Consider the following 19,800-nt stretch of genomic DNA (forward strand, 5'->3'; position numbering starts at 1 on the left):
CTTGGAGGTGCGCTCAGCGCGGCTCCCATATGATTGCGCACTGGTGTGCATCTGGGTCGTGACAGCGTGGCACGCAAATTTCTGTGCTGCATTGGATCAGTCTCCTTTCTTTAACAGGCAAAAGCTTTATAACCTCACCATACCTGCCAACTTTTGAAATCAGAAAAACCTAGTAGCCAGGGTCCAAGGGCCGCAGGCCCCGGTAGGTCCAGGACAAAGTCCTGGTGGAGGGTTCAGGGCTTCGCCCCCCGACGCAAAATGATTATTAGCATTCAGACAGGTTAAAATGTTGCTAAAACCATCACTTTTCTATCAGTCACAGTGACTTTTCAAAACAAAAATATTACAGCAAAAATCATATGGGTTGATTGACATGTTTATTCTGTAAGCTAACTTCAATAGTTTGAAATTATTTTGACAGTTAATGCCAGTTATCCTGTCAACCTTTCACAAGACTTCAATTTGTTAATTGAGAGTATAAACAGTATAAACACTTTTTACAGTAAACAAATGATAAAACAGTACTAAACAATTCCATTAAAAAAAAAATTGGTGTCATTATTAACTTTCTGTCCAAGTTTGTATAATCTACTGCCTTGTTCAATTGTAAAAAATATTCTGTGCCTAAAATTCACATTTCTATCACAATTATCATACTGTAAACATGGTAAGCTAACTTCATTAAAATTAATAGTCCTGTCAATAGCATGGAATTACAATTCAAATGTAGTTTTTTTGTAAGCCTTTCAAAAGAATTCAAAATACGAAAAATTAATGAAAATTAATTGAAGCCATCAGACACTTGAAAAGTGGCACATCACATCTCTAATGTAATCATTTTAACTTTTCAACAGAAATAGCACTGCAAAAATATTAAGGACATACTTCTGTATTTTGGTAGTTATGCTGTCAACATTTAACAAGATTTCTTCAACTTGGACTTGAAAGCATAAATAGTATAAACACTTTTAACAGTATAACAGTACTAAACAATTCCAATAGATAACATTGGTGTCATTACCTTTTTGTGGCTAAAATCCAAATTTATTCTATCAGATTGATCATACTGCAAAAATGATATGGTAACTTTATGATACGTTTACTTGAAGTGGCATAAAACACTGAAAGTGATTGTTCCTATAACCCCTTTGTTTCAAATGTTTGTTCCACTTGTGGCAGTCGGGCACCAGCATACCGTCTTTGACAACTTGAAGTGGCATAAAACACTGAAAGTGATTGTTCCTATAACCCCTTTGTTTTAAATGTTTTATGCCACTTCAAGTTGTCAAAGACGTGCTGTGAAATACAGCCGACAGGATTGCGCACCAAACACGAAGCAAGGCCAAAGTGCATGCATGGTGCAGGAGAACAAAGGACTTCTTTCATTTAAGGTTTGTGATAAACCATCAAACTCATTCGTTAAAAGGACTCTATAGTAATATAAAGCGAGTTTTTCTGGACATTATCATGCAAGAAAAGTTTATTTTTGGGACCGCGATCACCGCGTAATGATTTTTAAAGGTTGCATTACAAACATTTAACTGTCCCATGTGATCAGCCAGTGCGATTGGAAGTCCATGCTCAATTATTGCCTCCGTAAATAAAACTTCGGCATTTATCACATCCAAAGAATCTGTTTGGGCGACGAAAAACGTTGAAAGTTTTCCACTTGTATCGCTAGCAACGGCATTAGACTTGTGTTTTTTTGTCCCAACGTGGTCTTTTACATCGCTAATTCCTCCGTGTCCGATCGAAAAATCTTGTCTGCACAAGGTGCAATTTGCGTTGTTTTCACCCTTTTTTTTTTTTGATTAATGAAAAACCGTATTTTTTATCACTGCAACCGTAACCCGGAATAGGTTGATGAAAACCGTACGAATTACGGGAAAACCGGAGTAGTTGGCAGGTATGCCTCACTAATGCCTTGCATCGTCTATATTAGATATATAACAACGGGCGGGTGCGGGCGGATGGCGGGCGGGTGCGGTTCTGATCAAATGTTACATCGGGTGGATGGCGGATGGTTGACGACTTTCTGATGCGTTTGCGGATGAAATAATTGCCTATCCGCGCATCTTTAGTATATATATATATATATATATATATATATATGTGTATATGTATATTTATATATTTATATGAATATATGTATATGTATTTATATGTATACATGTGTATATATGTATATATATTTATATGTGTATATATGTATATGTATATGTGATAGGCTCCAGCGCCCCCCGCGACCCCAAAGGGAATAAGCGGTAGAAAATGGATGGATGGATGGATATATGTATATGTGTATATATACATATATGTGTGTTTATGTATATACAGTATATACATATATATACATGTGTGTGTATAAATCATTTTCAACGTATATTCAATTGAATAGACTGCAAAGACAAGATATTTCATGTTCGAACTGAGAAACATACTTTTTTTTTGCAAATAATCATGAACTTAGAATTTAATGGCAGCAACCCATTGGAAAAAAGGCATTTTTACCACTGTGTTACATGGCCTTTCCTTTTAACAACACTCAGTAAAGGTTTGGAGTGGAATTATTTCCCATTCTTGCTTGATGTACAGCTTAAGCTGTTCAACAGTCTTCCTTCTCATATTTTAGCCTTCATAATGCCTTCAATTTCAATGGGAGAAAGGTCTGGACTATAGGCAGGCCAGTCTAGTACCTGCACTCTTTTACTATGAAGCCACACTGTTGTAACACGTGGCTTGGCATTGTCTTGCTGAAATAAGCAGGGGCGTCCATGAAAAAGACATTGCTTGGATAGCAACATATCAATCCATCAATTCTTTAATTGTCATTGTCATAATAACACTTAAGTCATACATGTCAACGAGGTTTTGTTTGAGCTTTGTCTAGTGGCATAGAAACTGCATCGATGTGCAGGTTGACCATAGTTTACATTTAACATGGTCAAGAAGATGGCGATAAGAGGGGGGCGGTGGGGGTGGGAACAGTTAGATGTCTGATGAGTGTTATATCGATGTTGCAGCAATGCAATGTCCAGAGCACAATTATTGAGGTGGTGAAGAGTGAGGTATAAGATGGTCGGGGACATTAAAGGGGCAGGCCGCTCACAGCCTGGGGACACAGACTGTGAAACATTCTGGTGGTCCTGCTGGAATCCATCTATACCTCCTTCTGGAGGGTAGCAGGTTGAAGAGGCCATGTGCTGGGTGATGTCTGTCCTTCAGGATGTTGCTTACTGGCTTTAGGCAGCGAGCTGTGTACATGGCACTCATCTCTGGGAGTATCCTTGTCATTTTCTCCGCTGCTTTAACCACTCGCTGGAGGGTCTGTTTGTTCGCTTCAGTGCGGCTCGCAAACCACACTAAAAAAACATAAGTTAGGACACTGCTGATGGCACAATTGTAAAAGTTTACCATTGATTTCTGCGGGATATTTGCGAATTTTAGTTTCCTTAGAAAGAAAAGACGTTGTTGGGCTTTTCCGACTGTAGAAGCAGTGTTAATGTCCCAGCATAGATCTTCTGTTATGTTCCCCCCCGAAAAAATTTAATTGTTTGACCCTTTCTACGACATTGTTATTAATTAAAAGTGGAGGGTGCCCTTTCCTGCAGAAGTCTACAATTAGTTCTTTAGTTTTGTTAGTGTTAATAACCAAGTTGTTGTTGAAGCCAGCTGTTGCACTTCTGCATTGTATGCTGTCTCATGGCTGTTACTGATGAGCCCAAACACCGTCAGCATATTTGACAGTGAGGTTGGATGTTGAAGAGGCTATCCAGTCATGTGTGAAGAGCACAGGGCTTAGCACACAACCCTGTGGGGCACCGGTGTTGGTGGTGAGCATGGCACAAATGTGCTCACCTATTTTCACGTACTGTGTGCGATTAGTTAAAAACTCCAAAATCCAGTTGCAGAAGAAGGTGTTCAGACCAAGGTTGTGAAGCTTAGACCTGAGTCTGTTAGGCCTTATTGTGTTAAATGCTGAGCTGAAATGGACAAAGAGCAGTCTTGCGTAAGTGTTCCTAAGCTCAAGATGTTTCAAGAGTCTATGGAGTACAATAGCGATGGTGTCTTCGGTAGATCAGTTTTCCCGGTACGCGAACTGATATGGGTCAAGGGATGGTGGTATTGCCTTTTTAATACGTTCCATTATCAGCCTCTCTATGCATTTGGCAGATATGGAGGTGAGTGCTACAGGTCTGTAGTCATTTAGGCATGAGATATTGGTCTGTTTGGGGACAGGCCAACATGTTGCTCGAAAACCTGTATGTACCTTTCAGCATTAATGGTGCCTTCACAGATGTGTAAGTTACCCATGCCTTGGGCACTAATACACCCCCATACCATCACACATGCTGCCTTTTCAACTTTGTGCCTACAACAGTCCGGATGTTTCTTTTCCTCTTTGGTCCGGAGGACACGACGTCCAGTTTCCAAAAACAATTTGAAATGTGGACTTTTCAGACCACAGAACACTTTTCCACTTTGCATCAGTCCATCTTAGGTGAGCTCGGGCTCAGCGAAGCGTTTCTGGGTGTTGTTGATAAATGGCTTTGGCTTTGCATAGTAAAGTTTAAACTTGCGCTTACAGATGTAGCGACAAACTGTAGGATAGGATAGGACTTTATTGTCATTGCACAAGTACAACGAAACTCTGTTTTCAGCACAAACCCGTTCAAGATGAGACAAACAGTGTACAGGGTTACAGAACAGTAACACTGATGGGTCACCACAAGGCGCCCCGTAAAAGATGGGAAAAAGGTAAAACGCTGGAGAAGAAGATGAGTAAAAAAATACAATCTAGACTGGGCTCCTAAGGGGGCCTAGTTTGGAGTGGGGAAAAAGACCTCCATGCCATGCACACATAAACATGTTGCATATAATCACGACAACTCGCAACAGGGGGGGAGTTGGAACCCTGGAGGTCGACTGCTGCTATAAAGCGCTGCCAGCCGTCCATCACCCCGAAGGGGAATCAAGCGGAGGTGAAGGCGTGGGGTGGGGGTCGGGGGGTGTGTGTGTATATGCCCACTGTCTTGGGTGTGTTGATGTAGTGTCCATAGGCCTGGAGCAGTTCTGCATGCAAGCAAAAGTTTGACACCAGGTGTCGTTGAGGAGGGAGGGAGGTCAAAAGCATCCCATCATTGAGGAGTCCTCGGGGGGATGTTTTCAGAACAGTCTGCTCCTGTTGTTACATCAGGGCCATTCGAGGGAGTCAAATCTAAGATTAGGATTTTGTTTTTCCGCGAACAGACATTACAATGGCTTGTCTGTTGTATTCCATGCCGGGCCTCATATCCAATTTTTCCCTTTCAACCAGCTTTTCCATGATGTGATCCATCTTGCGATTCAGTTCAGAAATCGCCACAGTTTGTGTTCCCACAGCCTGGCCCAATCCTTCCATTGCGACGAACAGCCTTTGGGCTCCTTGAGTGGCTGCCATCGTCTTACGAATTTGACGATACACCAGAGCAATGCCCAGCCCAATCAGCAGGTGCCCCGCGATCAAGGTTCCAAATAGTAGTTACTGACAGTGGTTTTTTGAAGTGTTCCTGAGCCCATGTGGTGATATCCTTTACACACTGATGTCGGTTTTTGATGCAGTACCGCCTGAGAGATCGAACGTCATGGGCATTCAATGCTTGTTTTGGGCCTTGCCGCTTACGTGCAGTGATTTCTCCAGATTCTCTGAACCTTTTGATGATATTATGGACCGTAGATGGTGAAATCCCTAAATTCCTTGCAATAGCTGGTTGACAAATGTGTATATATATATACAATGGTGGTCAAAAGTTTCCATACACGTGTGAAGGACATAATGTCATGGCTGTCTTGATTTTCCAATTATTTCTACAACTCTTTATTTTTTTGTGATGTAGTGATTGGAGCACATACTTGTTGGTCACAAAAAACATTCATGAAGTTTGCTTCTTTTATGAATTTATTATGGCTCTACTGAAAATGTGAGCAAATGTGCTGGGTCAAAAGTATACATACAGCAACATACATGATCAGTTTTGGTGATGTAGAAAAGTTACAATCAAATCAAATTAGCTTCATGGCCTCTTAACTTCATGTGAGTGATTATGATTGATGACACCTGTTGACTTCTCTGAGCTCATTTAAATAGGACTCATGTGATGCAGTCATTAGACTCGCTTACAAACGCCACAATGGGAAAGTCAAAGGAACTCAGCACAGATCTGAAAAAACAAATCATTGACTTGAACAAGTCAGGAAAGTCACTTGGAGCCATTTCAAAGCAGCTTAGGGTCCCAAGAGCAACTGTGCAGACAATTGTTTGTAAGTATAAAGTGCATGGCACAGTTTTGTCACTGCCACGATCAGGAAGAAGACGCTAGCTCTCAGCTATCACCTGCTGCTGAGAGAAAATTGGTCAGGATGATCAAGAGTCAACCGAGAACCACCAAAAAACCAGGTCTGCAATGAATTGGAAGCTGCTGGAACACAGGTGTCAGTGTCTACAGTCAAGCCTGTTTTGCATCGTCATGGACTGAGAGGCTACCATGCAAGAAAGAAGCCCTTGCTCCAGAAGCCACACCTTATGGCTCGTCTAAAGTTTGCTGCTTATCACATGGACAAAGATAAGACCTTCTAGAGGAAAGTTCTGTGGTCAGATGAAACCAAAATTTAACTGTTTGGCCACAATACCCAGCAATATGTTTGAAGGAGAAAAGGTGAGGCCTTTAATCCCAGGAACACCATTCCTACCGTCAACCATGGTGGTGGTAGTATTATGCTCTGGGCCTGTTTTGCTGCCAATGGAACTGCTGCTTTAAATGGGACAATGAAAAAGGAGGATTAGCTCCAAATTGTTCAGGACAAGCTAAAATCATCAGCCCGGAGGTTGGGTCTTGGGCGCAGTTGGGTGTTCCAACAGGACAATGACCCCAAACACACCTCAAAAGTGGTAAAGGAATGGCTAAATCAGGCTAGAATGAAGGTTTTAGAATGGCCTTCCCAAAGTCCTGACTTAAAGGTGTGGACAATGCTGAAGAAACAAGTCCATGTCAGAAAAGCAACACATTTAGCTGAACTGCAGCAATTTAGTGGTCAAGTGGTCAAGCAGAAGCTTGTGGATGGCTACCAAAGGCGCCTTATTGCAGGTCAACTTGCCAAGGGACATGTAAGCAAATATTAACATTGCTGTATGTATACTTTTCACCCTCACATTTTCAGTAGAGCCATAATAAATTCATAAAAGAAGCAAACTTCATGAATGTTTTTTGTGAGCAACAAGTATGTGCTCCAATCACTACATCACAAAAACATAAGAGTTGTAGAAATGATTGTAAAGTCAAGACAGCCATGACATGATGATCTTTACAAGCTTATGTAAACTGTTGACCACCACTGTATATATGTTTGTGTATGTATATATATGTATGTATATATATATATATATATATATATATATATATATATATATATATACATACACAAACATATATACAGTGGTGGTCAAAAGTCCGTCAGCGTGAAATGAAGGTGAAACAAATGATGCAATTTGTCAATTTATTCTTAATATATATATATATATATATATATATATATATATATATATATATATATATATATATATATACTGTATCCCTCGAAGTAAAAATGTCAATTTTTAAGTATACTTTATTTTCTTTGTTCATACATGACTTTAAACCTCTTTTTGCCGGCAAAGGGATCTGTGGAAGAGGAATCTTTGGCTCTGCTTCCGGCATCTCATGCTGCTGCTAAACAGTCCCAGGTCTGAGCTGTGCTTTGTCTGAGTGAAAGTCACCCAACCTGTTCCATCACTATTCACAGTCTTATGTTCTATTGTGCTATCTCTTTTGACTTGCTCAATGTACAGTAGCGTGTCCTATTCACTTTTTCCATCAACGCATTGATCATTTTAGTCAATAGTACAGTGGTACCTTAGTTTCTGTTAACAATACCTTCCAAAAGGTCTGGCAAAGGCCGAATTGTAAGAAAATTTAAGATTTTTTTGTCAAAACATGTCAATCCAATTATAACGTTCCAGAAACCCACGAAGATTTACACAAAATACTTATTTTCAGAGGATAGTTATTGTTTTGAATGAAAAATACATATAGATAACAAATTAATTGGTTAAATGACAAACTCCAGGTACAGGTGCCAGATGTGACTCCCCCACTCCATTTTATGTGACCAACAAAAACCTGGAACTATTCAATCAATACATCAATAAAGTACTTCATCTTTATTGAAAAATGTACTTCATGCAATTGCATATCTTCTGAACTTTATCTGATCATGCAACAAGATATTCCAAATATGTTTTGTCTTTAAAAAATAAATATCTGTGTCTCACCTTGATTTATGATTTTAAAGAAAGTTATCAATCACGTAAAATAATCAATTGTGTTCAGTAATGATATAATGAGACAATAATACATTTATTTTCATAGATAGTCACAGTTCCAAGCAGCCACAACAGTGATGTGGTCTGCGATACAGAATGAGTTTGACACCCCTGGCTTTAATAAAAGTTTAACATCAAGTTGACCTTTACTTCTTGTTGGTAAAGGGAGGGAAAGCCACACAGATGCATCTTTTTGTATCAATGTGCTGGCACAGACAACTTTTTTGGCCGAGCGGTGGGTTATTTTGCAGTCACACTCGATGCAAAAAGCATAAAGACTGCCTGAAGCCTGTTTGCTCAACATTCAGAGTTCTGCAGTGTGCCTGACCGCCTAATCCCTCCAAATCACTTGGACAGCCAGAGACCTTGATTGATCCTGCTTTGACACAAAGAAAAGACAGACATTGAGTTGTGTGTATTCTATGAACAATTAAAACATATTAAGGAGAATTAAAAGGTTATCTGACCAGAATCTGTTCCAACTCTGAAGGATCTATTATCCATGTTTCACAGAGACCAAGTGGTGATGCGTAGGATTCTTCATTTAAGCACTCACTTCCACAGAAGGAAAAGGGACTACTTTGTTACACGCAATGTTTTGCAGTACAATAATCGAGACGGCATACGCAGCTTTTGTTCGTCCTTAGCTTAATCATACAAAAAGTGGGGTGTTCAAAAACCGAGGTACCAATGTAATGTCAAATGTAATATTACTTTATTAATCCCTCACATCACTCGGAGGGAGCATGTACTGCACAAATGAAACTTTGAGTACACCACCATTGCATGATCCACCTTTAGCATGGAAATATTTGACTTGGCTTGTACACAAATGATGCCTTTGCCTTTGTCTTCTTGCCATTTAGGTAAAGACAGAAGAGCAGATAGCAACTGAGCAGGCTTGGTATGGTTCAGAGAAAGTTTGGCTGGTCCACAAGGAGGGCTTCTCCCTGGGTAAGATCATTTAGAAATAGTACCGGTACCTATGGTACGTGCAAATAATACACACTTACTGTAGCAAAACCAACTTTTCTTATGGAGTAAAACTATGGACATTTTTATTTTATTTTGAAGTCCAATGTTAATATGTCATCTTAAGGATATGTATCTATATGAACCCTAGAACATGAAATATTCTGGGATTTTGTAATGGGACCAAGATGCAACAACTGGGATTTTAAATTCACAGAGCGGTTTGCTCATGTTCATACGAGTGCAAAGCTGTATTTCAGTTTGAATGGCAGTATTTCCTCAGGTTTATAGTTTTTGGCATGCAGGCACATTTTGGGGAGGACGGGTGGTTCCAGAAGACCACTGACCGCAAGTGCACACATACTGTACACTCAAGCAGCTAGCATAGCTCAGTCATACAATGCATTTAATACAGCTATTCACTAAGGGCCCTATGCTCCTGTTTGTCTACATCCTTCAAGTTACACACCTTTCTCCTTCATATTCTCCCATCTAATTTCTGGACACCAGGTGAAGAAAGCGCGTAAGAATCAGAATCAGAAATACTTTATTAATCCCCGAGGGGAAATTAAGATTTTCAGAACAATCCCATTCAAGAGCAGACAAACATTACAGGGAGACAGAACAGGATCAAACATTACAGGGAGACAGAACAGGATCAAACATTACAGGGAGACAGAACAGGATCAAACATTACAGGGAGACAGAACAGGATCGCTGATGGGTTGGCCAACTTCCGGCGCCCCTTTACAAAAAAGGTGAGAAACGGGTAAATGCTGGGGCGGTTGAGGAAAAAAAATATTCAGTCTAAGCCTGTTCCCCTGGAGAGGGGGTCCAGACTGAGGCCAAGGGGAAAAAAACTCATAGCCATAGCACACATAAACATGTGTGTAAGAGGGATACATCAAACATGAAAGAAAACAAAGGACATGAAAGACATTAAAAGAGCAGAGCTGATGCAACCAGATATTTCTACATACAGCTACAAAAGTACAAAAAAAAACATGTATACTGTGGTGGCCTCTGAGGTGTTCCACGCCATCGTCTGCTGGGGTGGAGGGAGCATGGCCAGCGACAGGAGCAGACCCAACAAAGCAACCAAGAGAGCCGACTCCACCCTCGACCGCCCACCAACTCTCAGCCAGTGTCCAGTCTGCATGGATGAGCGAGGATACGTCCGAGGTGTCCGATACCTGCTCACCAGAAGTCCACAAAAAAGCACCGCAGAAGTGACGAAAGTGCCACTCCTTGTCGCACAGTCCCAAAGGGTCCCCGACCAAAAGGCAAAAAAACCCCACATGAAAAGAAGAGGGAAACACAAAAGGACGACACAAGAGCACAGAGCTCCTGCCACCAGCAGCCACTACAGCAGCGTCATCTTTGGAAAAAAACAAAAAGTCTGGAACAGAGGCGGACTCATTACAAATGAGGCAGACTTTGCCAAGGCGCCTTTTATGGCTTTGTAAAAATCCCACAACTACTGTACTTCTTGATGACAACTTCAACTTGATGTTGCATTCATGATTCTTGCCAAAGCTCATAGTTATTGAAACCGCCACTATAATTCCACATGTCCCTGAAGTTGCCATTTAATATTTGATTTAGCTGCTTCCCAAATAAAGTAATAATGTGTACATATCAAACTGGTGGCCCTCAGCTTCCAAAGGCTTGCTGACCCCTGGTCATGTTGAGCAGGGACGTGCACATGATTATAGAGGGGCAGGGGCTCAAAGTCAGAAAAGGGCAGGACATTTTTTTTTGGTCCTTTACACAATATGGAAATTAATGTAAAATTAAATTTGCTAATAGGAAGCTAACTACTTAGCTGTGTGTCCTTTGTAGGTAAAAGTGATTGCCATTTCTTTTGTCTCAACAAATTATTGTCATAATGAGTTAATTTACATTATCATAGGCTTGGAAGACATGAAAAGCAACAAAACACTGGTTTATTATTAGGCTATTTTTTGTTAAAGATAAGCACTTTAATATTGAACATTGAACAGTGCAACATGAACTTTGAAAAAAAAATACAAAAATAAATACTCAAATGGAAAAAAACTTCAATGAGAAAATCTGTCCTTCTTCCCTTAACTTGATGAAAACACCATTAAGTTGTAACTTATGGTCTTTCTCACTTAATGCTCAGACTAAACAACTGAAACGCAATACAGGGCCAAAAATATGGACCAGGGGCCAGTAGAGGGCTGTAGGATGGAGGCCACCCATACCCAAATATGCTCCTCAATGTAAATTCAGGGCTTCCATGATGCTAGTACTTGGTTTTAGCCATGCATTAAGAGGTTTGCTACCCTTAGCTGCTTCCTGGCGCTCCTTCTCCTTCCTTTTCTGTATCCTTTCTTTTTTTGGCATTGTGCTGCAGGCATAATCAACATGAATCAAGTTTAAATACAGATGGTAATATTCCTAACAGATAACCTACATCTTATATCCCTAGAATGCTGAAATTATAATTATTATTAATAATAATAATAATCATTATTAATATTATTATTATCATTATTCTTCTTCTTATTATTATTATTATCATTATTATTATTATTATTATTATTTTGTTAACCCACACAGTAATAGCAAAGTCACAATAAACTTTATATCTAAACCTCTACTGTGAGAGAAATGTGATCCGCCGTAAACACAGTGCATTTTATTTTGAAAATTAACCTGGTATTTTATTTTGTATTTTGTACACTACTTCCTGTCCTGCACGATCTGCTCTGCTCTGTGCGGAATTGATGCGCCGTGCTCCGACGTACGGCAAAAACAGAAGCTGACACATTGAATAATAGAATAATACAGCGTTTTTCTGAAATATGACCCATATTAGATGCTGAATAAGTGGACGGCGACTAGACCATAACTCACAGGTTCAAGTTGCTCCACTCTCACGTCTCCTCAGGGGCGCAGTTGGCTCTCTCTCCTCTCACTTACTCACTCACTCGCCCTCTCTCTCCCTCTCTGGTGGAAGCGGCAGGCTCAAACAACCCGGTATTACAAGAAAACGTGGAGTTTTTGTACCGCTGTTTTTTTACATCCCTGACAGGAATTTATTAATGTTATTTAAAGAAAAAAAAACAAAAAAAAAACCACACACACACACAGGCAGAGGGCACTTTTTAAGACGAGGCAAAAAAGGGCAGGGGCTCAAGCACCCATAGGGCCCTATGTGTGCACGTGCCTGATGTTGAGGGACGATAGGGGGGAAACCTCATCATCCATTTTGGCAATATGCCTTTCTCCTCCATGTGTCGTAATGATGCTTGACATCTTCAGTGTTTCAATGAAAAATAACACAAAAATGTCATTCAATAGTGTTACCTTTTAAACTGCAAAAAGCAGATTTAAGGGTTTCCTAATGACTCTTTCCTCTTTTTCCTTCTTCCCAGCTACGGTGTTGAAGACAGAGCCTGGTTCCCTCCCAGAAGGAAAAGTGACAATCAAACTGGAAAGTAATGACACAATACTTGTTGTGGATGAGGACGATATTGAAAAGGTGAGTGTGTTCACACACATACGAATGCATACCCATCAAGGTCTTCATACAGTCACAGAAGAAAAGTAGTCTTATTAACCTTTCATATAACAGCCATCTGTTAAATGCAAAAGTGCAATTTGAACAGTAATCTGTTAAATGCAAAAGTGCAATCTGAACAGTAATCTATTTATTTATATCTGCACCTTATTGCTCTTTTATCTTGCACTACCATGAGCAAAGACATTTCGTTCTTATCTGTACTGCAAAGTTCAAATTTGAATGACAATAAAAGGAAGTCTAAGTCTAATGCGGCGAGAACCATTTTTAGCAGTATGGCGGCCGCTTAAATGAAAATGGGCTGCAATGATGCATGATGGTGAATAGATTGACTTTCAATTGTTATTTGTAACGGCACACGCAAACATATTCACACATCTTGACTTAATTACCTGCTGTCACATTTCATTCTATCAACACAATATCATGATTGTCCCTCTGTTAAGAAACAAACACCATAGTCTTTCATACATCATCATGTCCATTGTCTTTCTCTTTATGTGCTGCCATCTCACTTCCTCAGTCATATTCTCATCATGACATGCTATAATAAATACATGCTGTCATATTAGATGATCAAATGAACTGAAAATCTCATGTAAAAATATACAACATAAGGTGGCAAGAAGTACGTCAATAATTCCATTCTAATACAGCAAAATACACTATATTTCCAAAAGTATTTGGCCAGCCATCCAAATGATGAGAATCAGGTGTCCTAATCACTTGGCCCGGTGTATCAAATCAAGCACTTAGGCATGGAGACTGTTTCTACAAACATTTGTGAAAGAATGGGCCGCTCTCAGTGATTTCCAGCGTCATAGGATGCCACCTGTGCAACAAATCCAGTCTCACTCCTAAATATTCCAAAGTCAACTTTATTATAAGAAAAGTGAAGAGTTTGGGAACAACAGCAACTCAGCCACCAAGTGGTAGGCCACGTAAACTGACAGAGAGGTCAGCGTAGTGCAAAGACTTTCTGCACAGTCAGTTGCTACAGAGCTCCAAACTTCATGTGACCTTCCAATTAGCCCACGTACAGTACGCAGAGAGCTTCATGGAATGGGTTTCCATGGCCGAGCAGCTGCATCTAAGCCATACATCACCAAGTCCAATGCAAAGTGTGGGATGCAGTGGTTTAAAGCACGTCACCACTGGACTCTAGAGCAGTGGAGACGCCTTCTCTGGACTGATGAATCACACTTTTCCATCATGCAACATTATCCCATGTGCTTGTTGTTTCCATTATGTTCAAAATGTGATAAATGATTTTGTTTTATAAAGTACAACATTCAAAATAGTGGTATCACAGTCAAAGTATGGTGATATGGCATGAATGAAAATATAGTCAATGTTTCATAATAATCCCCACCTATAAAGTAATATTGGTATACATTGAAATGATTCTGTTCTGATTGTTTTCTTCATAAAAAGATAAAAATAGCTTTAAAAAAACAACAACAAAAAAAACAGTTTTTTGAAAGGAACAGCTCTTCAAAGAGACATACATCCCATCTCTCTATGACTGATGGCAGTGTAATCACATGCACTCCAAATAATGCCAGAGCCTAATACATCTCTCTATGACTGTTGGCAGTGTAATCACATGCACTCCAAATAATGCTAGAGCCTAATCCATTTCATGTGTATGGAAGCAAAGAAGTAAGTGAGTGATCTTTACCTGGGTTACAGGTTTGACTGTATACAGTTCTCAATGCATCTCTTCATGTTTTCTAGATTGGCATCGGGTATGTTGCTGTTAATGTTTTCAAAGTTATATTTCAAATTCAATTCAAGCGAGGTAGACAGTGGGTTCTGTATCTCAATGTTTGTAGGTTATCAATTTCAAAAGGTTGGCTCTTTGCTTGAAAGCACAGCGTCACCGCTTCATAAATGTTTCTTTGACTTCAGCTCGTTTGTTGTATATGGTCAATTCTGCCACAAGGGGTGGACGAGGGTATTACCATTGAGTACCCTGAGAAGTCGATTTTTGGGGCGTCCAAACAATGGTTAAAAACACTGCATTAGACCATGATTTGTGTGTTCTAGCGCTTGAAAAGTCTAACAAATTACTCTTCATTCACAATTGAAGTTAAAAAGTGGCTTTGGAGCAATCAAAGCTGCTCACACGGTCACTAAGGTGGACACTATGATTGACATGGCAACTTCATGTGTATTATATTTATCCATGAGAGCATTTTTGTTGTAAATTGTGTGTTAAAATCATGGTTGTTTTTACAAATGATGACAGATGTGAACAAAAGCATGTATTGTATTTTTGTGATGATGTAAATGAGGTGTGGTTGTATTGTATATAAAGTATGTGTCCATGAAAGGGCATTTTATGACTTTTCTTCATGAGATTACATGCTATAGTTAGGAAGAATTTAATGTTATAATTTTATTGCATGATTTTTGTATCCCTTTGATATAGGTAGCCAGGGACTGCAGATGGAAATGAGCTATTTAGCTATAATCTATCTGTCTTTGAGTTTAATGTCTCTGTGCATTGTCCCTTCAAATAAAGACTCAACTAAATTAAGAATGGTTAAACAAACTTTTAGTAACTACTCATTATAACCACAAACAAGGTTATGGAAGGCAGCACTGTGTAAAGGTAAACAATGCACACATAAAGTAGTTCAACTTACAGAAAGAGACATGGAGGAACTTAAGAGGATTGCTTTGTCTAACTGAGCTGTTCTTCCCAGGCCAACCCTCCATCGTACGATCGCTCTCAAGATCTGGCTTCTCTGCTCTATCTTAATGAATCCAGTGTGATCCACTGCTTGAGGCAGCGCTATGGAGGAAACCTTATCCACTCCTATGCTGGATCCAACATGGTGATCATAAACCCCCTCAGTACACCCTCCATGTATTCAGAGAAGGTAAGTTTGACAGTCATGTTTCTGTTAATGATTTAGATAGAATAGAAGGTGGTGTAAAACATATAACGTGGAAAAAATCAAAAGTGTGAGTCGGGATTTCAACCCTTTCATTTGCATTTTTCCCCTAAAATAAATTCAAACAAAGTGGATCAAACTACCAAGATTTTTGTGCATCAAGCAGTCTGCTACAAGGTCTGAAGGTGCACTCTGCTGACACTGCAAATCTGTGCACTGCATGAAATTAAATCCAAACTAAATTCTAAACAAAACACTTTTTGACAATTATTGTGACTTCTGCCGAGACGTTTTAAGGAGGAGATATACAGTGGTGGTCAAAAGTCTACATAGACGTGTAAAGAACATCATGTCATGGCTGTCTTGACTTTACAACTCTTATGTTTTTGTGATGTAGTGATTGGAGCACATACTTGTTGCTCACAAAAACATTCATGAAGTTTGCTTCTTTTATGAATTTATTATGGCTCCACTGAAAATGTGAGGGTGAAAAGTATACATACAGCAATGTTAATATTTGCTTACATGTCCCTTGGCAAGTTGACCTGCAATAAGGCGCTTTTGGTAGCCATCCACAAGCTTCTGCTTGACCACTTGACCACTAAATTGCTGCAGTTCAGCTAAATGTGTTGCTTTTCTGACATGGACTTGTTTCTTCAGCATTGTCCACACCTTTAAGTCAGGACTTTGGGAAGGCTATTCTAAAACCTTCATTCTAGCCTGATTTAGCCATTCCTTTACCACTTTTGAGGTGTGTTTGGGGTCATTGTCCTGTTGGAACACCCAACTGCGCCCAAGACCCAACCTCCGGGCTGATGATTTTAGCTTGTCCTGAAGAATTTGGAGCTAATCCTCCTTTTTCATTGTCCCATTTAAAGCAGCAGTTCCATTGGCAGCAAAACAGGCCCAGAGCATAATACTACCACCACCATGCTTGACGGTAGGTATGGTGTTCCTGGGATTAAAGGCCTCACCTTTGGTGGGGCGGTATGGCTCGGTTGGTGGGGCGGTATGGCTCGGTTGGTAGAGCGGCCGTGCCAGGAACTTGAGGGTTGCAGGTTTGATCCCCGCTTCTGCCATCCTAGTCACTGCTGTTGTGTCCTTGGGCAAGACACTTTACCCACCTGCTCCCAGTGCCACCCACACTGCTTTAAATGTAACTTAGATATTGGGTTTCACTATGTAAAGCGCTTTGAGTCACTTGAGAAAAAGCGCTATATAAATATAATTCACTTCACTTCACCATTTCTCCTCCAAACATTGCTGGGTATTGTGGCCAAACAGTCCATTTTTGTTTCATCTGCCATCACATGGACAAAGATAAGACCTTCTGGAGGAAAGTTCTGTGGTCAAGTGGTCAAGCAGAAGCTTGTGGATGGCTACCAAAAGTGCCTTATTGCAGGTAAACTTGCCAAGGGACATGTAAGCAAATATTAACATTGCTGTATGTATATGGTTAGAGTGTCCGCCCTGAGATGGGTAGGTTGTGAGTTCAAACCCCGGCCGAGTCATACCAAAGACTATAAAATTGGGAGCCATTACCTCCCTGCTTGGCACTCAGCATCAAGGCTTGGAATTGGGGATTAAATCACCAAATGATTCCCGGGCGCGGCCACTGCTGCTGCTCACTGCTCCCCTGTGGGGATGGGTCAAATGCAGTGGATAATTTCACCACACCTAGTGTGTGTGACTAGCATTGGCACTTAAACTTAAACTTTTCACCCAGCACATTTGTTCACATTTTCAGTAGAGCCATAATAAATTCATAAAAGAAGCAAACTTCATGAATGTTTTTGTGAGCAACAAGTATGTGCTCCAATCACTACATCACAAAAACATAAGACTTGTAGAAATGATTGGAAAGTCAAGACAGCCATGACATGATGTTCTTTACAAGACTTTTGACCACCACTGTAAGTGATCAATGAAGGATTTCTTTATTGAGCAAACACTACACATGAATTATAACTGCCAGGTCATTGCCTAATCAATGTTATTAACAGCATGTTAGCTTGTAGCTAGCAGAGTTAAGAGAGGTAAATGCTGACATGTTTTCAATCATCAATGCTGTTACTAGATTACATAAAAACTCTGTAATGATATATTTTACAGAAAAAAAGTTAGAAGAATGCACACTTTATTCCATGCTTGTTCTATTTATTGCGCAAAATGTGAATGTTGAACTAAATTTGATCTCTAAAAGGTGATAATGTCTGAAATTATTTCAAGTGCGGCGCTTTCAAAATGAAGACAAAATCTATATTTTTTCCTCCGCTGTATACTTTTTGTGTGGGTCAAATGCGCCTGTCTTCAATACTGTCCACACCTGTCACCATTTAATAACAGTCTTAAGCTCACGTTGAGTGAAATGAAGTGATTGGTTGCAACAGCTAGGAAAAAGTTCTTTTATGTTCATGTGTCAATTTGGCGTGGTCATGAAGCTGTGTGCCCTAACACATTGATTGGCCTGTGGTGTGGGCGCTAGCATGGTTTAAGCTTGTTGGTAATGTGCTCCATTTGACATGTTAATATCGCTGACGACCTCATGGCAGCCAAAATCTCCATGGTAATTACAGTTTGAGTAAGTGTGCTGCCCTAATGTGAATGTAGAGTGACTGAATAATGGCTTCTCAATGTAACGCAATATAAATCTAATCCCTTATTTTTACTATTAATGCCATTATTTGTCTGAAAATGTTGGGCCTAAATAATGCTGAATGGTAAATGGCCTTCACTTTTCTCACTTCTAGTGGAACTTGAAGCACCTTTTACACTGTGCTCTCCCACTATGATTAATGGAATATAGTAATTAGAAGATGACACAGGGTTTAAAAGCCAGTGGGGTTAATATCTTGCTCAAGGATACCGTGGGGCAGGTTAGACTTTAAACCAACAACCTGCTGAATTGAGAGATAACCTGAGCTATACAACAAAACCTATTGACATCTTCTTGTCCCTATCAGGTGATGCTCATGTTTAAAGGCTGTCGTCGCGAGGACTCAGCTCCTCATATCTACTCTGTGGCCCAGTCAGCCTACCGTAATCTTCTCACCACAAGGCAGGATCAATCCATCGTGCTACTGGGAAAGTCTGGCAGTGGAAAAACCACCAACTGCCAGCACCTTGTCCAGTACTTGGCGTCTATTGCTGGCAGCACCGGCAAAATCTTCTCTGGTAAGCTGGAGCACAAGCACACACAATATTAATCCACCATGATATTAAAAATGTTAGGTTACTTTGGTATCTCCCAGTTGACTGAGAGCGAGAATGAAGTGAGATCACAGAAGCTCTATTGCTCTCACGTCACAACAATTGTCTTTGCAGGCACATTCCATCTCAATCTAGAACCATCGTCACCTTTTTCTTCCATGTTTTAACCTGAGCCCTTCCTCGTTGACTTAATAAGAGACATAAAGTGTCCCTTATTACTGTGCTAATCAAACATGAGTAGAAAAATGTCATTATAATTCATGCATCACCATAGCAACTTTATAACATGACCCTGTCCATCATCCCTCACCACGTCGCACTTCAAACATTGCCAATTCTCAAAATTGCTTTGTGTTTTTGGCCTAAATTAGGCATTTTTAAGCGTAAAATGAGACCAAACCAATCAGAGCCAGCTGTTCAGTATTGTTGCCACTGATTGGTTCAGCCTCAGGCAAAGTTACAGGTGGGTGCTCACATTAGTCGTGCTTGGGTAGCAGAGGTGGGTAGAGTAGCCAGCAATTGTACTCAAGTAAGAGTACTCTTACTTTAGAGAGTTATTACTCAAGTGAATGTAAGGAGTAGTCACCCAAATATTTACTTGAGTCAAAGTAAAAAGTATGTTGTGAAAAAACTACTCAAGTACTGAGTAACTGATGAGTAACCTGTTTGTTTAATGATGACGGCAACAAATAATGTACAAAAACATAAAAATAGCAATGAGCAAATTCAGAGCCAGGAATATCTCTTAAAGGGGAACATTATCACAA

General features: G+C 40.0%; 1 protein-coding gene across 7 annotated transcripts in view; it reads left to right on the plus strand.

Moving 5' to 3' along the window:
• myo18ab (myosin XVIIIA b) overlaps positions 1–19,800 on the plus strand; it is a 227,897-nt gene that overhangs the window by 14,735 nt on the left and 193,362 nt on the right. For 6 of the 7 annotated variants that reach the window (XM_061973197.1, XM_061973193.1, XM_061973198.1 and 3 more), the window contains exons 3-7: positions 7,694–7,759; positions 9,265–9,352; positions 12,775–12,881; positions 15,632–15,808; positions 18,787–18,997. In XM_061973197.1, coding sequence (XP_061829181.1) covers positions 7,694–7,759; positions 9,265–9,352; positions 12,775–12,881; positions 15,632–15,808; positions 18,787–18,997 — 649 coding nt within the window. The remainder of the gene's footprint in view (positions 1–7,693; positions 7,760–9,264; positions 9,353–12,774; positions 12,882–15,631; positions 15,809–18,786; positions 18,998–19,800) is intronic. The other variant, XM_061973195.1, reaches the window with a different exon arrangement.

Source organism: Nerophis lumbriciformis, linkage group LG17 (genome assembly GCF_033978685.3).
Source record: "Nerophis lumbriciformis linkage group LG17, RoL_Nlum_v2.1, whole genome shotgun sequence".
Lineage (NCBI taxonomy): Eukaryota > Metazoa > Chordata > Actinopteri > Syngnathiformes > Syngnathidae > Nerophis > Nerophis lumbriciformis.